The following is a 21969-nucleotide window of genomic DNA, read 5'->3' as shown; positions in this document are numbered from 1 at the left end:
TGCGTGGGGGCGGCCGGGGCGCCGCGCAGCCTGCCCGTCGGGCTCGGCTCGCTGTGAGTGCGGCGGCTGCGGGCGGGTCTGCTGGGCGCGGAGCCGGCGGTGCCGCTCGCCGTGACGCCGGGGTTCTCGCGACAGGGACGCCGCGCTGGGGCTGCCGGCAGCCCGCGCTGGCTCAAACGTGGCTTTTCTCTCCCTCTGCCAGGAGCCTGGTGAACGGGACCTTCTCCGAAGTCAAGGACAGGATGTTCTCCCACTTGCCCTCCCTGCAGCTGCTGTAAGTATCGCACGGAAGCATCTCGCTAGCGCCCTGCGCGCCGCTCCTCGATGTCGTTACGGGCGCGCCTTTAGGAGGAGCGGCAGCAGGTAAAGCCACAGCCGGTGCATCTCGATGGCACAGCCGCCGTTTGGTAACCCAGGCGTGAATTTTCTGTATTGCTACAGCATCGTGAATCAGTTCATAGAACGTGTAGTTATGCGCTAAAGGCGAAAAGTGTTACCTTGATGTCCTGAATTCCACTTTGAGTTTCAGCTTAAAGAAGCTGAGGGCAGCGTTTACCCCTGGAGCCACGTGAGCGCTGTCCCCCGCTCAGGTTGTGCCGGTGGGCCCAGTTTTGTGCGGGTGACTCCTGCGTCCCTTCGGGACATTGCGGGGCAGTTCAGCGCGGCACGGGACGTGGCTGCTGGGGACAGGAGCATCCCGTGCACAACCGAGGAGAGCAGCGTGTGTGCTGCCTGCTGCACGACTGAGGTTTGGCACCTGGCCTCCAGGGCGGCCGGCCCCTCCAGTACCTCCCAGTGCTCCTCGGTGACCTTGGGTCAGTCCCATGGTTGTGCCCATGCTGTAGTCGTGTAGTGTTTCCCACAGGCTTTCACTCAGCTGTCCTGGGAGGCAGGAGCAGGGCAGAGCAGAGATATGGGTGCCTGCACAAGCTGCACAGCCCCAGCTTGAACACCTCACCCTGGAGGGACTGGGTTACTCCCAAAATAAAGGGGTGCTCTGAGGAAAAATACGGTGAGAAAATGCATGGCTTGCCAGAAATAGAGGCTGAGCGCTTGCCACAGAGAAATCAGTTAAATCTGGTCTTGGCAATAGGTAATCCCAAAGGGCATGTGGTAGTGGAGTGCCCTGGTGCTCTTGTGCCCCGTCACCTTCTTCCAGAAGGTCTGGCTCACCATCCAGGGAGAGGGGCGTCACCTTGTTAAAGACACTGCAGAGCAGTGGGCAAGGTGAGGGATGGAGGCCTGCAGGGCAGGGACTGCCTTTTGTATGCAGCACTGGTGAGGCCACAGTTCAAGTACTGTGCTCATTTTTGGGCCCCTTGCTACAAAGAGGATGTTTTGTTGCTCAGATGTGTGCAGAAGAGCAACGATGCTGGTGAAGGAGCTGGAAAACAAGTTATGGGGAATGACTGAGGGAACCGGGGCTGATGGGTCTGGCGAAGAGGAGATGAGGGGAGGCCTCATTGCTTTCTGCAACTGGCTGAAAGGAGGGTGCAGCAAGGACTATACCAATCTATTTTTTCTGGTGACAACTGATGAGATGCGAGGAAATGGTCTCAGATTGTGCCGGGGAGGTTTAGGGAGGACATTAGGAAGAATTATTGGGCAGCACGGGGAGGTGGTAGAGTCAACCTCAAATGAAGTGGTTAAGAGGCCTGTGAGTGTGGCACTGAAGGATGTGTTTTAATGATGGAACTCGATAGGTCAGGTTGATGGTTGGACTTGGTGATCTTGAGTGTCTTTTCCAACCTAGATGACTGTATGATTGTAAGGCCTGAGAATCTGAGTCTTCACAGGTTCTGGCTCAGCTTTGGCCAGGTGCCATGAAGGTATTCATTTTCATTAGCACCAGGCAGTGGAGTCTGAGATGAGGTAGTTGGTCAGCTTGAATTTTAGGGTGAGAGGATACAGTAAGCAAGAGCAAGTAGGGCAATTAACCACCTCATTTCTAAATATAGTTATTCCAATGTATGCTAATGGGAAAATGGCAATTACTGTTGTGCTAAGGTTTTCTCTAGTACATGAAGCATTCCGTAACCTTTCTCACATGAAAAACTTGCCTGGGAAAGGAGAGGCTGGTGACCCCCACCCCCTTTTTGTTGAAAGCACAGATCAGGACTAAAAGCATAGCATGTTCGTACTGTGCCTTCTCTGATCTCCTCAGAGCAATAGAGGATTTACCCCAGGGTGTTTGAGCATAACCAAAGTCCAAACCAAAGTTTTAGGGGGAGCTCATGACCAGCAAAGAACCCTGGACAGAGGACAGGAGGACTTTGCGGGAAACAGCAGGACCTGTGCTATTTGGAATGGAAAGAGATGAACCTGACAGTGGTTTGAGAAAAATGGTGGGTATGAAATGGGAGATGGGGAATCTATTTTGGTTTGGAGACAGTGGTAGCAGGAGGAGGGAAGAAGAGCAGAGGAAGGTTACTTCCTCTCACTAGATGTGGAGGATTTCCAGGAGGAAACATTGAGCTAACAGGGGGAGGATCAGCTGGAGAAAAGCAGAAGTTGCCCTTTTCATTTCTGTTGCAGTGCGAAGGGTTTGTAACCACTACCATCATCATCATCCCAGCCCCCGACAAATTTTGTTGGTCAGTGTAATTTAGGAGTTTGTCCTTCAAACAGGAGAAAAGGAATGATTAAATGATGAAAAATTAAACACTGCATGGAGCACTGTTGTACGTCAGGACTGAATCTTCAGTCACAGTAGCCATGATGAAGCAGGAATGCAGTGATTTCTTTTTGATTGCAGCCTGAATCTTTCTTAGATTTGTACAGAATAATTTAAGAAGTATTTGTCTAGTATTAACATAATAACCCGGGATCACAGGGAAAGTTTGTATTTTGTGTTCATTAGTCTTAAAAATTAATTTTAGTAAAATGCCTAAAATCATACAAAAGGAGGATTAATAAATTATTGTAGTAAAGCAGTTAGTGCAGACGTTCACTCATAGCTGAAAATTCAGAAGTTTTACTAAAAATGATTTATTTTGAGTAATATTTGATTTTTAGACTGGATGGAAAGTTTTGCTTTTTCTTCAAGCGAGATTGCTATCTGTGCCTTGACCGTAGACACTGGAGGCGTCTGGTGCTCCTTTGTGCTCTCATACTGCAAAGAAGGAGCTTTGCTGGCCAAGCCTTTCTGTAGCTTCCTTCTCCCTACCTTGCTGTCCTGGCTCAGGTGACAACTGCTCAATGTAGCACTACCACATTTTGACCCTGAAGTTTGCAGAGGAAGCAATGCAGCACCAGGAGACCTTCTCCTTGGTGCATGCAGACGCAGAGTTACGCTCCCCAGAGACAGCATGGCTTTTTATCTCTGGCTGTTCAGGCGCGTATCAGTTTGCAGCTGACAGTGGGGTGGTGCATAATGGGTGCTTTCCTTCCACACTGCAGATCAAGCTTGGGGCAAGTCCCCTGTGAGCTGAGAACAGGTGAGCCCCAGTGCACCAAGACTGCTTAAATGAAAGCTGGTGCTTGTACAAAAGGGCTTACCACTTCTCAAAGCTGGGGAGTAACACTGAGCCTCTGAAAATTTTCCGTGTGTCTTGATTATCGTGGGCACCTGGGATCCACACACAGCAGACTTACCCTGAAAGGACAGCTTGTCCTACTTAGGGGACAAAGCAATCCAGGGCTAGGCTGTATTTAGCCAAGATGAATGGTACAGCGAACATATTTCCTGGGGAGTGTGGACTTTAACTAGCACCGCATTATGCCTTTGATTTTTATTTTTTATAGACCATTCTGCAGTATTTTATGTGTGCTGCGTTGGTGGGGCAATATGAGCTTGAGTCAGTAAGATGGGTTTGGTCACAGTCAATAAACACAACTGGCATAATCCAGTGTGTCAGCTTTTAATATGCTTTCCCATTGCCTGCTCTCTGTTTTCAGCTTGCTGAACTCAAACTCCTTTACTATTATACGAGATGATGCCTTCGCTGGTCTCTTCCATCTAGAATACCTGTAAGTTCAGTATTTTTTGTATTCACCTGACCATTATAAATCAAGGGGTTTTGATACGTTACCAAGACTCCTGCTGTGGAGTCTTACTCTTTACTGTGATTACCAGAAGCAGGGGAGATGGATGATGGATTGATGTTCCATTTCTGTGCGAATGTCCTTTATGGTTGCTCACCATTTTTCAGAGGTTGCAGTGGATTTTTAGTATATGCTGTGAGTGCAAGATGGCTCTGTGCAATTACAGTACATTGAAAAAACGTTGCTGAGCAAGAGCTTGTCCCGGCTTCACAAAACAGTGCCATCACTTTCAAGGAGTTTGGATCTCAGGAGAGGCGGTGAAGCCTCCCGTGGCCTGCTGACAGCCTGAGGAGGAGTTGCAGGGCGTTGGTGTACTGCCCAGAACAGCCCTGATTACCGTACTGATCCTCTTTCCCCAGCTTTCCTCTTCAACTTTGTCTTTGTTCTGACATTCCATTTAATGCCCGTGGCATTCATTTTTTTATATTATAAATAATTACGAATATATGAATATATCAATATATATTTCATATAAGAGAAATTATTGTAATTATTTACATTATTATTTAAATTTATTTTAACTTTCCTTTTCTGAACTTAGTTCACTTCTCCGTTGATTTTTACGTTATCTTCATTTCGCGATCTTTTTTGTTTTCTTTTTTTAGGTCACCCTTTTTTCTTTTAAAAAAAGTAATAGCCCTGGTACCAGGTTGTCCTCACTTCATACTCCAAAGGACTGCCATTTCTCTGTGTTACCGGACACGAGCTGGTATGTTCTAAACTCTGAATATGATCTGAAAGAAAGTTTATCTTTCCACCCACCTTTCTGTGCTGAAAGGTTGCTGTGGAAAACAATTGCCTTTGTCTAAAGGAAGACCAATGCTCATAAAACTGACTCTTGCTAAAGTCCTTCAGGTAAGTAGGATGAAGTTGGGGTGCATTGAGGACTAATGATCTAATACAGGAGAAGCAGCCACCGGTAGAATTAGCAGACCAAGAAATAGAGGATAATTGTATGTGGCATATGTTGGAATCTACGATTCAGCTCACGATTTTTGAGTGGTAGTTATCTAATCATTCTCTTTTACATGTGTCTACAGGAAAAAAAAAAAAAAAAAAAAAAAAAAAAAAGAAAGTAATTTGCAGAATGCTGGTAAAAAGGAGGAGAAGAAAACCCTGCAAATATTTTGATGTTGTTTCAGTGATGACTTGCTTAGGCTTTGAAGTGGTGATGAGTCTAAAATGGAGCCTTGCCACAACAACATGCACTGCAATAGCTGTTGCACTGGTATTTGTGGCCAGACCTCTGTTTGAAAGAAGAGACCTCTGATCCTCCTCATCTCATTTAAGGGACAATTTCTGTCCCTGGCTGCTAATTGCAAACCAGGGAACAGAATTAAGACTGGTAAAGCCTTGGAGATTCAGTTTCTTTTAGTAACAGCCAACTAACTGGTCTCAGTTATTGGTTGTGGTCATCCTCCCAGCTGAGTCCCTAGGGCACTTCCTCTTGCAGCAAATCTCACCTGTGTCTTTTGGGAACTGTACATGAGTGAGTGGCCTTTCCTTTCCTTTTTTTTTTTTTTTCCTTCCAGCTGTACAGATGGTAACATCATTACAATTGTAATAACTCATGTCTCTCAGTTACCAATGATCAGACCTTACAGAGAAGAAGACACTGCTGATGAACACGATCAAGGCTCTTTGCGTACCGAGCAGTTTCCAAATGAAGAGCAGCAGGGGAGCAGCTGCAGCAGATACCTGTATATCCCTTAGCAGGAGCGGCTCTTGTGCTGTGTCACACTGCACTCACAAAGCTGATGATGGCATTTCATGCACCTTAAAATCTACCCAGCTACATTTGCAGAGTTGGGACAAAAAATGTCTGATGAAGGTGGGAGCTTTGCTGGCGTTCCCAGGGTAGCAGTCCTTTGAGACTGGGTTTGGTTGCAAAGAAATCCAACAAATTTACTGACTCCCAGCCCAGATTTCCACCATCTTGTTGCACTGTGTTCAGTGTTTATTTGCACTGTCTGGCAAGCTGACTGTGTACTGAGTACTGTGTGAGGGAGCACTGTGGCTTTGTGCTCTGTGGATTGAATTCATGTCTCCAGGCTGCCTTGTAACTGAGTATGGTTGACCCATAACTGACGCCCTCCATTCACATGCATTACTTCATCATCTGCATCCTTTGCGTGCAGTGAGGATGCCAGTCAACTCATGAAGGATTTTGGCTTTGTCTAAGCAGAGCTTTTGTCATCTCCTGCAGGCTGCAGCCCCTTCTTGACTCACTCAAGAAATGACATTGATTCACAACATTTTTCCTCTGTCTTCCTGGGTGGCAAACAAGGGCCTGTAGAGGGGAAGGAGATACTCTTGTCTCATAAACTGTTTTTGAAGTCAGTATGCAGCTTTCTTCATCCAGATACATCTGTACCATGCAATATCTTGATGGCCACCTGGCTACAGCCGCTTTACAGAACTGATGGTGCATTTATGAATGTGTCCTCAAGTGCTCTAGGTGCAGGATGCTCAAATGTCAGCTCTTTTTCTAAATGCTGACATGCAGTCAGGATGAGCAGCATACTCCTGCAATCGATATGTGGCTATCAGTTCCCCCAGCACACAGGGCCAGGACTTGTGTGTGTTAAGGAGCCCTGCAGAGGTGATGTCCTGGCTGGAGAGTACTGGAACATGGCAGCAAGAAGAAAAAAGGCTTTCAGCAGAGGTCTTGCCACATAGGCAGACTTTGAGCTTGGAATGCCAATATATTGCTGGGGTTCATGTGACAGCAGTGACTGCAGCAGAGAGCCTTCTGGTTCTGTGGGTGTGAAGGTGGCACTGCATATGCAGCCCTCTGGCTGTGGGCACCATCCCTTCAGGCACAAACTCGCAAGCAGTGTCCATCTGCACCCTGCACAACACTGGCACCTCTGTGCTGCCCTGTCATTTCAGTATTTAGGTTGTTGAGGAAGGCAGGACTTGAGCTTTTAAGTCCATCTCAGAAGTCTCTCCTACCCAAGTCTCTTTCCTCATACAGCACGTTCCACAAGAATTAAGCAACAAAGAAATAATGGTTTTTGCTTTGCTCGCTTTGTTTCTCTGCTACTGCATATTTGTGTCACTTGCTCTCCCTTGTGCTACATGCTTTACTTCTTGCAGTACGCCAGAGGAAAGGTGACAACTCCACTGAGACTTCCCCCTGTCTAAGTCTGAAGGGGCTACGCAGGAGCCTGCAGAGTTTGGCGGACGTAGGCTAAAGCACTGATGGTGCTCATAATGTTACTTGAAGTCTTCTAAAGTACTTTTTTTTTTTTTTTCTTAGATTCATTGAAGGAAACAAAATAGAAACCATATCAAGAAATGCATTTCGTGGCCTTCGAGACCTGACCCACCTGTAAGTTATTTAACACTTAGAAATTTGTACTGGAGCACAACTCTTCCTCGCGATAGATGGTTTTCAAGCCAACACCTCTGACTGTTGGTAATGTGCCTTCTATAAATTAAGAAGTGACCTTTAAAAAATGCCTGCTCAGGCAGCACTGCAGCACATCCAGCTGCCTGTGCATGCTCACAGGTCTCACTGGGGTACAACCCTTGCCTGTGGGTGCTGCCAGCGGTGCCACTGTGGTGTTACATACTTGTAGTTAACATTCCTCTTTTTCTCCAGCATGTTCAGTCATTGATCTCTGTTACATTTCATCCAATAAAACAGCTTTATATGTTTTACTTCTGCATCAGCTTCATATTCTTCAAGGAATCACCATTCTTAAATAAGTATAATGAATGCATGTGTGTTCCTGGTAGTTATTAACAATGCTGGTGACTGGAAAGTATCCCATAATTAACATTTTGTAGGTGAGTTCAGACTTAGCAGGTGTCAACAAGATGGTATGAGAGATGATGTAACGATGATACTAAGCTCTAACTTTCTTTTCTAGTTCTTTGGCCAATAACCATCTGAAAACTCTGCCAAGGGATGTCTTCAGTGATTTAGATTCTCTAATTGAACTGTAAGTAATGAAAATCTTTCTGTTGACCTCCTGCTACTATCACTCTGTTGCTCTGCGGTTTAAATTCTGCATTTGTGTGGTGCTGTGTATGTAAATGTGCACTTTGTTGTTCTGTCTTTTCTCATTTTAATATTATTTACTTGATGGACTTCTCCAAAATGACTGCTGTTTCTCAAATCACTGATTTGAGAAACAAATGTTTTGCATATATTTTTTTTTTTAGTGGAATGGACAATTAATTTTATGACAGCAATTTCTCTGAATAGTTTTTCCTGTTAATGTTGCAAGTATTCCATGAGATTATTTTAGTTGAAGGTGTTAATTTACAAATATACTTTTTCACGCAGTTGCAGCATATTGCTGTCTTACTGCCAGTGTTTTCATGTATAGCTATGCTGCTAGTCAGCTTCCTGTTTTTGGCCTGGCTCTCTCAACTAAAGATTGTAGCCACAAGAATTGCCATGGGGTTGAAGACCAGGCACGTTAGTAGGGGAACGTTAGTTAAGCTGCCCCTACTGTTAAGCTGTTAGTAAGTTAGACTCCACATCAGGACTGACTCTAAAAATACTAGCCTTACATCTGTATTTACATCTGCACAGAAATTATACCAGCAAGACCATCCTGCTCACCAAAGGTGCCTGGGTAGTTCAGTGAAGGAATGGGATTTGTCTGTGCCAGCAGTAGATGATGGGATGCAGACTTGCAGCAGACAAGTGCTCTGTGAGGATTTATTGTGCTATAGTCCTAATCCTTTGAAAAGTTATAAACAGGGGTGACTTTACATGAATCACAGTGCTTTTATTGCTAGCATTGTACCTCGGCTTATTTCCTAGACTGAAACTGTTTTTCTAGGGTGAACGCTTCAGTGAATGAGCATAGGTATTAAGAGCACGTTAAGAAGTCTTTCCTCCTCTCACTTCAAAAACATATCAGAGTTGTGTTTTAAGTTCATTATGTCAAGGTGCTAACAGTTCTGTAAGTTCATACTGCTATCAACCTTTTCAAATATGTTTATTTTTGTGTGTTTTTTAGAGATTTAAGGGGAAATAAATTTGAGTGTGACTGCAAAGCCAAGTGGTTGTTTTTGTGGTTAAAGATGACAAATTCCACTGTTTCTGATGTCCTCTGTATGGGTCCAGCAGAATATCAGGATAAGAAGTTAAATGATGTGACAAGTTTTGATTATGAATGCACCACTACAGGTATTCAGAATGTACATTTCTAAGCACACTACAAATAGTTAAATATCAGAGGTGTATATTACACTACAGCACCTCTGTGAGCATGACATGGTGGGAGGAAGAGAAAAAAGGGTAACATACAAAGCACCATGGAATACTAGAACAAGCATAAAATGAGAAAATTACGTTTTGAAGCCAAAGTACAGTTTTTACTGAGATTAAGTGATAATGGGAGAAGAGTTGGGAGTAGCCATATTCTTAAAGTCTTGCTTATTCTTAAAGTCTTAGGGCTTGCCAGTGACCTAATTTTCATCACAGCATGCATTCTATTGTATGGAATAAGGCCATATAGTTATGTCAGATGAACTTCCTAAAACGTTTTTTGCTTCACGGAAAGCAATGAAGAGAAGTTCAAATGATTTGGCTGTATCTGCTACCTTTATTCAGTAGACCACAATTTAATATCACCAAATGTGGCAACAATACTGCCAGCTGTTCTTTATGGTACTCCATTAAATTGGAGATAAATGTCCAATAATAATCCGAGTACTGTCTTGTTTAGGTTCTTGATTTTTATTTTAGGTAATGTAAAGCATGCAGACCGAAGTGAAGAGACACTTGCATGTGGGTATGCTTATATTTCATGACCAGATAGCAGCAGTTGCCTGTATTTAAATGTAGTCACATCATACAACTGAGAATATCAGCTGCAGGTATTGTTTTCATGTTTCATGTATATCATGTCAGCACTTTGCCTTTTCTTTTCTATACTGTAATATCAGAGGCATTCAAGTTCTTTCATCTGTCATCAAATTAGTCTTCATCATTAAGAGTAGAGAAGTTTTATTTTACTAGTAATATAAAATAAAGTTTCGGGACACGATATGAATGGTAATCCAAGGGCAATATTTAAAGGGAAAGAGAATAAATTAAAAATTAAAAAATATGTCAGAAGAGCAGCAGGGATAAAGCATGATAATGTGCCACATAAAAGGATGTCAAATGCAGGTGGCCAATGTAGCTTAGAACTTTGCCCGGGTTACTGTGTCTGTAAATCCATGGAGGTGCAGAAATAAGGTGTAAAAGTAAGCTTCATTTTAGTTTAAGAATCTAGTTTAAGAAATTGCACAGCACTGACAGTATGGGAAAACAATCCTTGCTTACCTTCCTGGCCCTCAGACCTAAATTAACCTCCCTATACTGTGTCATTTCTTTGCGTCTAGATAGCTGACGTCTAGATATGAACTGAAATGGCTACAGGCTAAATTCATCCATAAAGTTAGTCTCTTTTCTGCTATAAATGAAATTTCACTGAGCATAAGTGTAACATCATGTGCTGTAGATTTTGCTGGGAAGCTAAGGTGTTATGTGGTGCAAGGATTGCACAGCGAATGTTTTTATTCAAAGGCCACCTATGCTCTAGCCGCAGGCATATGGATATAACATACTCTTCAGATAGTAAAAGATGTTTTCCAACCAGACAAGGACACTGTGCCTAACCTGCTTGGCCTGAGAGCAGACAGCAGTCTGGAGCTCAGGTCTGCAGTGAAGGTGTAGAAGCAGTGGGGCCTCAGCATCCTTACAGAGCATCTGAGAGGGATAGCATTCATACAGAAGTGACCTGTAAGAGACTATCAAATAGAGTGTAAATGTAAGTCTTCAGGACTGTGTCATCTCAGACAGCATCACGTCCCATGCATTGAACCAGTCACTACCTTGCTGCGAACTGCAGCCCTGCAGTGGACTTGCTGGTGGCCTATGTTAGGCCACAACTGCCTTTCCCTTCTCTGCCCTTGCTTCCCCCAGATCTGGAGGGAGACAAAATATGCCCACATTCATTCCCTGAGGACTGGTGTGTTCAGCATGACTGGGTGTAGGATGTGGTAATGAAGGAGTTTGCTTGGTAAAGTATTTTCTCATCAGCTCCATTGGCTCATTGCATCTGCTGAACTGATGCAGTGGTGACAGAAAGGGAGATGTAAAGAAGTGCTGCCAAATTAAAGAAAATCCAGAGGATGAAATGCTTGGTCACTTACTGTGAAAATTATTGGCAGTGCCTGTGACCTGCGCTTCTAACTCTTGCAGTTGTACCATCTTGTCTTTCCCATTTCTCACAGCTTGCATCATGAAACAGGTTAATCCATTTCACTTTGGTTTTTTTTTTTGTTTGTTTGTTTTTATTTCTCCTACAGATGTATCCAGCAGCACTGTGGTTTGGCTATAAGCCCCTTGAGGGAATGTGTACTTACTTTCAGGAGACTTGAAAGCAATCTTACCACTTCTATTGCCTTAAGGCCTAAATTTTTGGCAAGCCTGATGTGTCAACATCTCTTTAGTGTGTAACTGTGTTCCACATTAGTCTGGTATTTACAGCTTGGTTTACTGTTTTTTAATTGATTATGTCTGATTTAGTTACCCGTTTTTAGTCATGCAGTGCCATAAAGAGCCCAATGACAGGTGCAAGTAAAAATAGCAGTGTTAACACTGAATCATTTCTGAACAAGCAATGGATTTTAACTCACAAACTGGTCTGTTTTAATTTGCAGATTTCCTCAAAGTGCTTCAAAACTGTTGAGATATCTTTTTCAGTGTTAGAGCTATGCTTTTTTCCCCTCAAGATTTTAAAAATGTTTCAATTTTCTTTGGCTACATCTGTTTCTGTCCCATCCTTTGCTACCTCTTATGATTTATCACTTCTTCTTTCTGCAAAATTTGTTGTTGGTGTTTCCCAGTCTTTTTGTTTTTCCAGTGGGAATGAAGGTAACTTTCTTGTTTTCCTATTTGCACTGCTGTGTCAATCCCATGCTCTGCTTGTAGCAGACCCTCACAGAATAGTGACTGTTGTTTCTGTTGCAGCTCTGGAACCTGTTGTGTTTGCGTGATGGTTGTCATCTGTCTTTGTTCTCCAGAACAAGCTCCTCAAGAGCAAAAGCTTTCATGCATGCAGAGACAAAGAGTTCTTAATTGAAAAACGAGTATTTCTTAACATGCCAGACTGAGGGACCAAAGTGAGGACTTGATTAGAAATCCCAAAATCCCTGAATGCTCAGGCCCTTCAAAAGTAGGAGTGAATGGTGGAAGCATGTAGCAAATGGAACTTGAAGCAGGGCAATGTCTGGTTCTTCAGAGAAACTCTATCTCAGTGGAATGTTCATTTCCTTTTCTGTATGCTTATATCTACATAAATTCCATGCAGGTCTTCTGGTACCTCCTAGACCAAAGCACCTTTTAAGTGCTGGCTTTTCTTTGTCAACTCTGCTATATTTATTTCTTTTTCTGATAATGATGACTTTGCCAAGTTTTAGGCCAAATATCAATTTCAGGGTTTCCTTTTTTTGCCCCAGGCTGGCTCTGTACTGACTTAGCTCAATATGAATTTTAGGACTAAATCTGCAAGCACTTGGCTTTTGAGCAAAAATCTTGAACTTTGGGCTGGTCTTTACAGATTGCTCCAACTCCTCAGTCTTAGTATTTAGATTAAGTTTTCCACTGGATAGTAATTTGAAGGTTGGTTGTATTTTATGCTTAAACTACTTTACAATGCCCCATAAAACGCTACGTTAACTGAGATTTTGATTACACCATTTTATCTATCATCTAGCCAAAATGGGGTTATCCCCAGGCAAACTTCAGATATTATTTCACTTTCTGCCTGGTTTAGCGTAACACAAATTGCTAGTGATTAAATTTGCATGTCTTAAGAAGTTATTGGACTTCAGCTGGATGTTGCTGGCTCTCAGCTTGAAAATGATTCTACCAAGGCCATTTGACTTGATGGGAAAGCAACTTCCAGCTGTGGGGAAAGAGTCTTCTCTTTGGTGGCATGTGACTGTTTGAATGTATCCTGATTTCAAGGATACCAGCCAGCCTAGCTGGGAAACTGAAATTCTGACATTATTTACCTGCTTGATCTCCTTCACAACTCTCTTTCCAGAGGACAGTTTAGGGATGCTTAAAGCAAGAAGACGCTTTCCCCTGTTGCTGCATGCCTAACGTGAGCACTGACACTTCCATCATAGGCCTGTATAGAATTCAGAATATATCACTCATTTGCTGTTTGTAATCAACTACTACTTATTTTGCATTTTCAGCAAGAATGTATCCTAACTGTTGTAATGTGCTTTTTTAGATTTTGTTGTTCACCAGATTTTGCCCTACCAGTCAGTGTCAGTGGATACATTCAACTCTAAAAATGATGTGTTTGTAGCCATTGCACAGCCCAGCATGGAGAACTGCATGGTGCTCGAGTGGGATCATATTGAAATGAATTTCAGGAGTTATGACAACATCACAGGTAACTAACTCTGGGATTCTAAGTGGTGATGAACTATTGGCAGTTCACAAAGGTGAGATTCGTAGATGGGAGCAGTTAGTTTCCATCCTACGTCAGTGTTGAAATTATCCAATTAAAGTGTGCAATATTTGGACGTGAATGAGTAGTGCACCTTGTTCTTACATGCATGATTAACCTTGCTGTAGCACACAGACTAGGCTTTTTCAGTCTGAACTTGTGAATTGTTCTGACGCACAAATACTTGCTGTGAATGTAACATGATGGCCCGGCTCAGATACTCACTGCCTGAATCACACTGTAACTTAAAGGATAGGTTAAGAGAGCCCTTGCTGTTACCAAGTACATGCAAAAAGAAAAAGAAGATAAAAATATTCTACTGCAAGTAGAAGGAAATGGGTCTGAAGGGTACATCTAGACAGGCTGGGCTTATTTCACAGCTGAAGGGAACATAGATATATCAAAACCATGGTTATTAATTTAACAGCTGTACTGTAAAGCCTCCATGTTTTACAAAAACGCTGAATTTGCATGAATTTGGCCAGATTACTTACCAAATAAAAAGCCAGTGTTGATGTCTGGTTACTTTCTAATGCTAACAACCATTCTGTTCCTAATGACGCTGGCAGTGCTGTATGGAGCTCAGTCACAGAATCGCAGAATGGCTGATATGGGAAGGGACCCCTGGTTCATCTGGTGCAGCTCCCTGCTCAAGTAGGGCTGCGTAAAGCATGCTGCTCAGGAGAACTGTCTGCAGCAGGAGCAGAGTCTTTAGATCTTGGTCATACACCATGCTCTTTCCCTCCTATTTCAGCCTGTTGGTTCTGAAAACTTAAGGGCTAAATTTATCCATGGAGCATCCTTCCCTTCTGTTCTTTGCTTTGTATAGTAGATTATTTTTTCCACTTTCAAGTTTTGGAAGCAGAGTATACAGTGTTCTCATCTGCTGTTCTGAAGTGTCTGCAAAGGCAGCAAGCACCAGCTTGTTCAGGTCAGCTGTGTGTGTCACTTGGGAAAATTAACAACATTCCACTTCTGTGTCAGGGAATTTTGGAAATGAAAAAAATTGTATTCTTAGGTTTTCATTGCGTTTTGGTAGATGAAGGGCAAATAAGAACCAGTGAATTTAATTAGGTAATTAATTAGCTAAAGGTAATTAGCTAAAGGTAGCTAGCAGAGCTCCAGAACAGCTCTGGAAACGAAGTTGAGAGTCATTTCCAAAGTTCGTCTTCCTGTGAATGACATAGTTAGGAGACACTTCTCCTCAGGACTTTTTCCCTACCTCCATACCCAGAACATGCGTCAAAACTCATTTCTGAAATGACTCTCCTGCATTCCTAGGAAGCCCCAGATTAAGCTCTGTACTCTGATATGTAAGAGAGCTGGAAAGCTCAAGCATTCATAGAGCTTTTTGTGGAGCCTAAAGAGCATTTGCAGGGCTCGGGAGCAGGCTATCCACGCTGTGGGCAGTTTTGCTACTTGCTATACACTAGTCGGAGTTTAGCCCTTTGCAGTGTGGACCTAAACCAGTTGTTGAGAATTATATTTATACTCAGTACATAGAGAAATAGATCTTGATATCCTCTCCTAAAGGAGATATCTACAGGCTGGGTAAAATCTTCACTAGTGTATTCTGTGACTAAATTAGGCCAGAAAGAGACTGGATAATCAGCTCGAATATTCCTGTCTACACTGCAGATATCTTATGGTATTCAAGATTAATCCTATCCCTCCAGCATTATTGGCTCTGGAAGGATGATAGTTCATCACAGGCCAGCTGTGAAACAGCAGTGGGTAGGGGTCAACTATGGTGTCAACACGAGTCTGTTGGAATGACTGCAGCAAAGCAAGTACAGAGGAGTCTGTGCAGATGTGGTACTACATAAACTGTGTTTCAGAGAAGACTTCCTTTGCTGCAGCAGATCATTTCATACAGTTTGGTTATTACCTTTTGGTGTAGATTTTGTCTAGTGACTTGAGATTACAGAATTGATCATAACTGCAGTAGTCCTAAATATTCTGAGTTTAATATAATCTAAAATTTCAGGAATACTTAAATACTTAACAAACAACAAGGTTAGATTTATCTTTTTAATCTTGCTGTCAGGGGCTATATCCACAGTATTTCTACTTACAGTGGCAAAAAGCTGGCTGTGACTCCTCAAGAAAAGCAGAATATATTTCATCTTTCTGGTTAAACCAGAAATGTAGATTTCTTATGAATAAAAGAATTTCAAGTTCTTGCTGAGTCAGGAGATAACTCGTTATTTTGAGTAATGAAAACTGGATCAAATAATTGTTTTGGATAATAGGGAGTACATATTTGGACAGAGAAAGAAAACGTATTTTGGATGAAGAGGAACTTGCACACCTTGAGGGGTGTGATTTGAAATCATCTGTCCAGGTACTGAGGGGGGAAGGAAGCAAGAAAAGAAGCTCTGAGAGTGCATAGCAAAAAACAGATTATGAGATAAAGATTTAAAAGAGCAAAGGGTGATGTGGTGATGTCTCTGTGGCTTAAAGGGTGCTTTGTACTGTGCTAACGTGTGTTTTTCTTTTCTTTGGACATTAGGTCAGTCCATAGTGGGATGTAAAGCCATTCTTGTTGGTGACCAAGTCTTTGTGGTGGTGGCACAGCTCTTTGGTGGCTCACACATTTACAAGTATGATGAGAGCTGGACAAAGTTTGTCAAGTTCCAGGATATTGAAGTATCTCGCATTTCCAAGCCAAATGATATAGAGCTTTTTGAGATAGACAGTGAAATGTTTTTTGTCATAGCAGATAGCTCCAAAGCAGGTTTGTCAACAGTGTACAAGTGGAATAACAAAGGATTTTACTCATACCAGTCCCTTCATGAGTGGTTCAGGGACACCGATGCTGAGTTTCTTGATATAGATGGGAAATCACATTTGATCCTCTCTAGCCGCTCACAGGTTCCCATTATACTCCAGTGGAACAAAGCTTCAAAGAAGTTTGTCCCGCATGGTGAAATCCCCAACATGGAAGACGTCCTGGCTGTGAAGAGTTTCAGGATGCAAAACAACCTGTACATAACACTCACAAGATTCATTGGGGACTCCAGAGTTATGAAATGGAATAGCAAACAGTTTGTGGAGATTCAGGCTCTTCCATCCCGAGGAGCCATGACGCTGCAGCCTTTCTCCTTTAAGAATAATTACTACCTAGCCCTGGGAAGTGACTATACCTTCTCCCAGATATACCAGTGGGATGGTGAAAAAAAGCTCTTTAGGCTATTTAAAGAAATCTATGTGCAAGCGCCGCGTTCTTTCACAGCTGTGTCAACAGATCGAAGAGATTTTTTCTTTGCCTCCAGTTTTAAAGGAAACACACAAATATTTGAACACATAATCATTGACTTGAGTTTATGAAAAGCTGCTGGAATGAAATTCTTGTAGAATGACATTTGTATACAAGCAAAACAGAGACCTTTCCAAGAACAGGCTGCACCTATGGAGTATGATGACATTTTCTGAACTTTAAAACTTGCATATTAATCAGGGAGTGCATTTACTTGATTGCTGCATGACATGTCTGTTTTATATTTTTTCAAAGACACTTTGCAACCTGCAGCCATTCAGAGAAGAGTGCAGTGCATTAGCATTAATTTTGATATCTTAGAAAATGATCTGAATTCTATCCAGGAAAATACCATAAATTGAGCATCTCTTAGAGAAAGGGACAAGGAAGCCGTACCATTTCTGTGCCACGGCGCAGAAATGCTTTTGAGTCTTAAACTAACATCTCAGTAAAGGTTTTAAGATTAGAGGCAGTTCTTTATGGTTGCTGATGAATTGTAAAAGCAAATGGCAACATTCCAGAACGTGTTTTATTCTGGTTACTTGAGCCCTATTCTCAAAATCTGCATCTATTTGTGTTTATAACAAGACCAGGAGGTTTTAACTCACTGCAGGTGAGGCAGAAAGTCAAAATCTGTTACTATCTTTCTTTTCTTAATCAGTGTTTCAGCAACAAATTGTGCGTAGCAAATAGCTCAGCCCAGAGTACTTGGATGGCCAGGAAATAAAGGTATGTCACTTCCAGACTGTGTGATCTTAACAAGTTAATATAGACAGAAACTAACAGAGGTCTGGTTGGTGCCATGAATGAAAAGACTGCAGATTGAGTCCACTTTGTGTACTAATAGGTGTTCCAGAATGACCTAGTTCAATCTCTTCTTGATGGTTCCAGTAGATTGGGGTGTATTAGCAAGGAGATCAGTTGACTTATTCTTCCATGAGTCACAGCTTAAACTGAGTCTGTAACATACATTTGTGTTCTCCATGCTGCACCTCACCTCTACGCAGTGAGATGATTTATTCCCTAGAGCTCTTCCTCCAGCACAGCTCACAAGCAATAAGTTCAGGTTTCATTCATCACAAGCTGTATCTGGGGAGTCCTCCTGGCTGAGGACCAGATATGACTTCAATATCACCAAATCTTTTGAAACCAGGACAGCTGGAGCTGTTCCAAGCTAGAGTGTTTTCTGCCTCCAAGATGAAGAGTTTCCTCTTGGTGACTCCAGGCTTTTGCCAGGTTGCCATGCTGCTGGAGGTCTTGCAGGTTAAACAGTAGGATGTGAACAGACCATATTGCTTTGGTATTTTGGGTGGCTACAGACTAAGGTATTCATTCATCTTAAATAAGGCAGTCCTGGTGTGCACTGAGCCTCTGTCAGGATAGCAGCTGGCATCTGTTTTCCCTGAAAGGCTCTCTAACGTACTAACCAACACAGCTGTTCACAGAAGCTTTTTCTTTTTTCCATGTATAGATTATGCTTCTTTGTGTTTTCATGTCATGTAGCTTATCAAGTTATTTTCTCATGGATTTTGCTGCTGCATTTCTGCCTTGGAGACTTGGTGCAAAAGAAGCAGAGCAAACAAAGCTTTCCTTTGTTCTTCCGTATTTGAGAACATCTCACCATCTTTGCTGTGTGAGCTTCATGTTTTTGCCTTGGACATGTGAAACATGGTTTATTACTAAAACCAGAGATGTTCTCACAGGTTTTCCCATATCCAGGTTGAACAGTGCTGCAGGTGAGGATTGTGCAGAAGGGCTCTCACAAGTCACAACTAACAGTGACTGGGATATCGCAGCCTTCTCCAAGTTTTGCCGTGCTGCTCTGAAACAAAGTGTTATTATTGGCCTGTCAGAGATATAATTCATTTTATTCTGTTTTTAAATTACATGTTATTTTCTTCCTGTACGGTTGGTCATTTTGGTTTTATTTTTAATTACATGGGCAGTACCACCCATACAGCCTCTGAAGCACTGGTTGGTGCTCTGCACTCCAAGTTCTAGCAATGCCTCTCTTAGGATCAGACTAACAAAGCCACAAAAGTAAGAAATAGTTGATGTGAACGAAACATCTTAGCATTTTCCTCATTAGCTTTTAAAAGCCTCTCTTCATAGAGCCACTACGGCTGACGAGCACATTAAGTTGTGTAGGAAGGCATTTTTTATTTCTTTCCTGTCTAACGTGTTAAAATACAGTCACGTATTCTGATGAGGAGGGGCACTTCTCAGCAGTTTCTTGTAGGGCTCGCTGCTAGTGCTATGCACTCATTGATGGCACACATCCAAGAGCTAAAAGCTGGCTTAGAGAAATTGGATCTTGATATTTTCTATTTGAGGGGAAGCAAGAGGACGGTGAGAAAGTGCTTTTGTATCCAATACCAGGAGATTGTACTGTTGTGAGGGAGTCCAGGGGATTTGAGACTCGGCTATCAAGTTGAATTAAATTAAAACGGTCTCCACAGAGACGGGCTTAATAAAGAGGATGAAGTGATCAGCAGGAGCCTGGCTCGTTCGCATGGGACCAGGAGAGGAAAGTGGGGGAAATGAATGCTGCGGGCAGGCTGCCATGGATGTGAGGGGCTCTGCTGGGGCTTGGGGAGCTGGGCTCAGCATCGTGCTTCAGGACAGAGCAGGAGCTGCTGGGTGAGTGCACAGAGTGAGGAGAAGATCCAGAGAGAGGACGGAACAGCACCAGTTGGTGGGAAAAAGGGGTGCAGGGTAAATTCCTCAGGGCTTAACAGCATCTCATAGTCTCGCTCTGCCCTTCCTGCTCCCAGGGTGAAGCAACCAAGCACCTAAATTCTGCCTTTCCAAATGCGACAACGGTTCTGTCTCCTGTATTCTGTAAAGCAGTTGTTGCAAGTAGCGAATAATCTTTGCATATCCAGAACGGACTGCAGCTGTGAGAAAATCTCATGTGAGACAGGATGGCAGAACATCCCACTGGTAACTTTTGACGTGTTCTAAAATACACAATTCTGTAAAGAGCAGTGGTTGCTGTCAACATAGCTTTAACACAGTGTGCTTGCTGCAGTGGGAGCACATGAAGGCTGTGTTCAATTCGGCTCTATTTAGTAAAGAGGTGATGTACTCCGTACTACTGATGCTGTATGTACTCTTTAATCCTTGAATAAAATGTAGTTACTGAGACTGACGGGGCTGTGCCGTGTTTGTTAAGCGTCCCTGAGCTGTCGGCCACACAGGCCGGGCTCAGGCCGGGTCCCAACAGCCCAGGCCTTTCGTGAGCGGTGTGGGGGTCAGGGAGTCTGAAAGGAACGAAGCCGTCCTCTGCTCTTAGCTGTGCTCTTAGCCGAAGTTTCTGTGCCAGGCTCAGTCGGACGTGCATCCCCGGCCCGTGGTTTCCCCGCTCGCTCTTTCCGGACACCCCCTCTAGTGTTACCGAGTGCGCACTGCAGCTGCTGCAGCGTCCCGCCGTTCGCATGAGGCATTTTTTTCCTGTCATCTTTTTTTCCTCACCGCAGACACGAGAGATCCTCGTTTTCAAAACATAAGATCCTTAAGCAGGTTTCTTAAATGCGGAGTGGATGGGCACCAAACCCTGAAAGTAATCCACAGACTTTCACATCTTTACTGTGGGGTCTCTTAAGATTGATTAAATTTTATGCAGTCATCAGCCTTTACTTTGACACTGAAAAATAAATATAGATGTACCAACAGTGAATGCATGCTATTTCAAGCAACCCTTGAGCACAATCACTGATCGAGTCACTAGTAATGCAAGGAATCACTCTTTTTCTTTCCCTTTCCTCCTCCAGCAGCAGCACCATTCTCTGTTGCTAATTTACAGCCCGCACAACCACAGCGGGGCTGTGTACCATGATGGGATGCAATTGCTCCAGGACTGGTTTCTCCCTTTTGGGTATTCCATCTCTTTGTGAGTCAGTGGTCTTTGTGCATGCTTCACTGAAATGTCTAGCCATGGTTCATACATCAGCTGCAAGTCAGTCTGTTCATCTTTGAAAGTCACCTGTACTACCTTCCCCTATATGTGACTACTGCTCTTGTCACAGAGCCTTGAGCTGATCTGCAGTGGTGTTTGGCAAAACTTTGTCTGCAAACTTCTGCCTAGTGGGCAGCTGCCAACACGGCAAGTTGGCCATGGTTCTGTGCAGAAGCACACACAGTAAAATCAAAGGCAAACAGCCTGACATCGCAGATCTGTGAAGAAAACATTGAAAGGAAGCTTTAGGAGCTGCTCAGAGTCACACTGCAAACATTCACAGAGGGCTATGATGCAATGTGGCAGGCCAGCAAGGAAAGGGCTTCTTAGAGTCTGTAGGATGTGTTGAGAGAGAAGGGATGGGTCTTGGGATGAGAGATTTCTGTGGGCATTTCCTTATTCCAATCTTGCTGCTTCAGTGAAATGGCTTGATTGCTATTTGGTGGAAAGCAAGGAAAGTAGGTAGCAGGAGTTTAGTGTAAGTAAATACTGGAATAGTATCTAGAAAACCAGAGATGGTGAGGCTGCAGACAAATGCTAGAGGAAAACAAATCATTTTCTAAGCACTGAGATATATCAATGTGAGAACAGAGAGAACAAAAAGAATATATGCTACTAAAGAAAGGAAAGGAATAGAAATGGCAGAATTTGAAGTGTGTGTTTAATTGCTTTATAGACAAAGTATCTAAATGCATTTCCAAGGTCACTCAGAGAATGCAATCCACATCATTTTCCCTTTCAGAGTCACCCTAGTTTATGCTTAATTAAACTATGCAAGCTCTGCACACTCTAGAAAATGCCCTTTTTATTACATTGTAGGTAATTTGCATTTCTGAAGGGCATTTGGGAACCATGACATCATCAGAATGAAGGGCTTCTGGTAGCTTTGCTCCCATTTTTATTCATTTGCAATTGTTGATTTTTATTCCAGAGCCCATTTCTATTTCCTGCCTGGACATCAGCTCTGGATTGTACAAGAATGCTCATTTTCTGACTTCAGTGGCTGCTTCAGTTCTTCTGACTCAGCAGACCGGGGCAATGACTTGTCCCCCAGCTGCAGGTGTGCCCTGGCAATTACTTCTCCATTTTCTTTTGGTGAATGAAAGAGCGGTGGGTCATGAAATACTCATCACCCATGGCTGCTGGGGTCAGCATGGAGCTGGCAGATGGAAGGAAGCAGCAGTACTGCTCTCTGTGCACTGATTTCTCTTTTCCATTTCTTTCTC

At 43.1% G+C, this 21969-nt stretch overlaps 1 protein-coding gene across 1 annotated transcript; it reads left to right on the top strand.

The window, feature by feature from the left end:
- On the top strand, positions 1-19924 carry LGI2 (leucine rich repeat LGI family member 2; the record flags this gene model as incomplete). The annotated part of the gene is made up of 8 exons (XM_042811850.1): positions 1-53; positions 203-274; positions 3898-3969; positions 7307-7378; positions 7923-7994; positions 9027-9196; positions 13305-13469; positions 16039-19924. Coding segments are annotated over 8 exons (1494 nt in total), but the record flags the coding sequence as incomplete, so codon positions are not given.
- Between the last annotated feature and the right edge of the window lie 2045 nt (positions 19925-21969).

Source organism: Centrocercus urophasianus, unplaced genomic scaffold (assembly GCF_019232065.1).
Source record: "Centrocercus urophasianus isolate 14NV4802_14NV808 unplaced genomic scaffold, USGS_Curo_1.0 seq_13, whole genome shotgun sequence".
NCBI classification, from domain to species: domain Eukaryota; kingdom Metazoa; phylum Chordata; class Aves; order Galliformes; family Phasianidae; genus Centrocercus; species Centrocercus urophasianus.
Note: the sequence above shows the minus strand (reverse complement) of the source record. Positions and strands in the feature narration are given on the sequence as shown.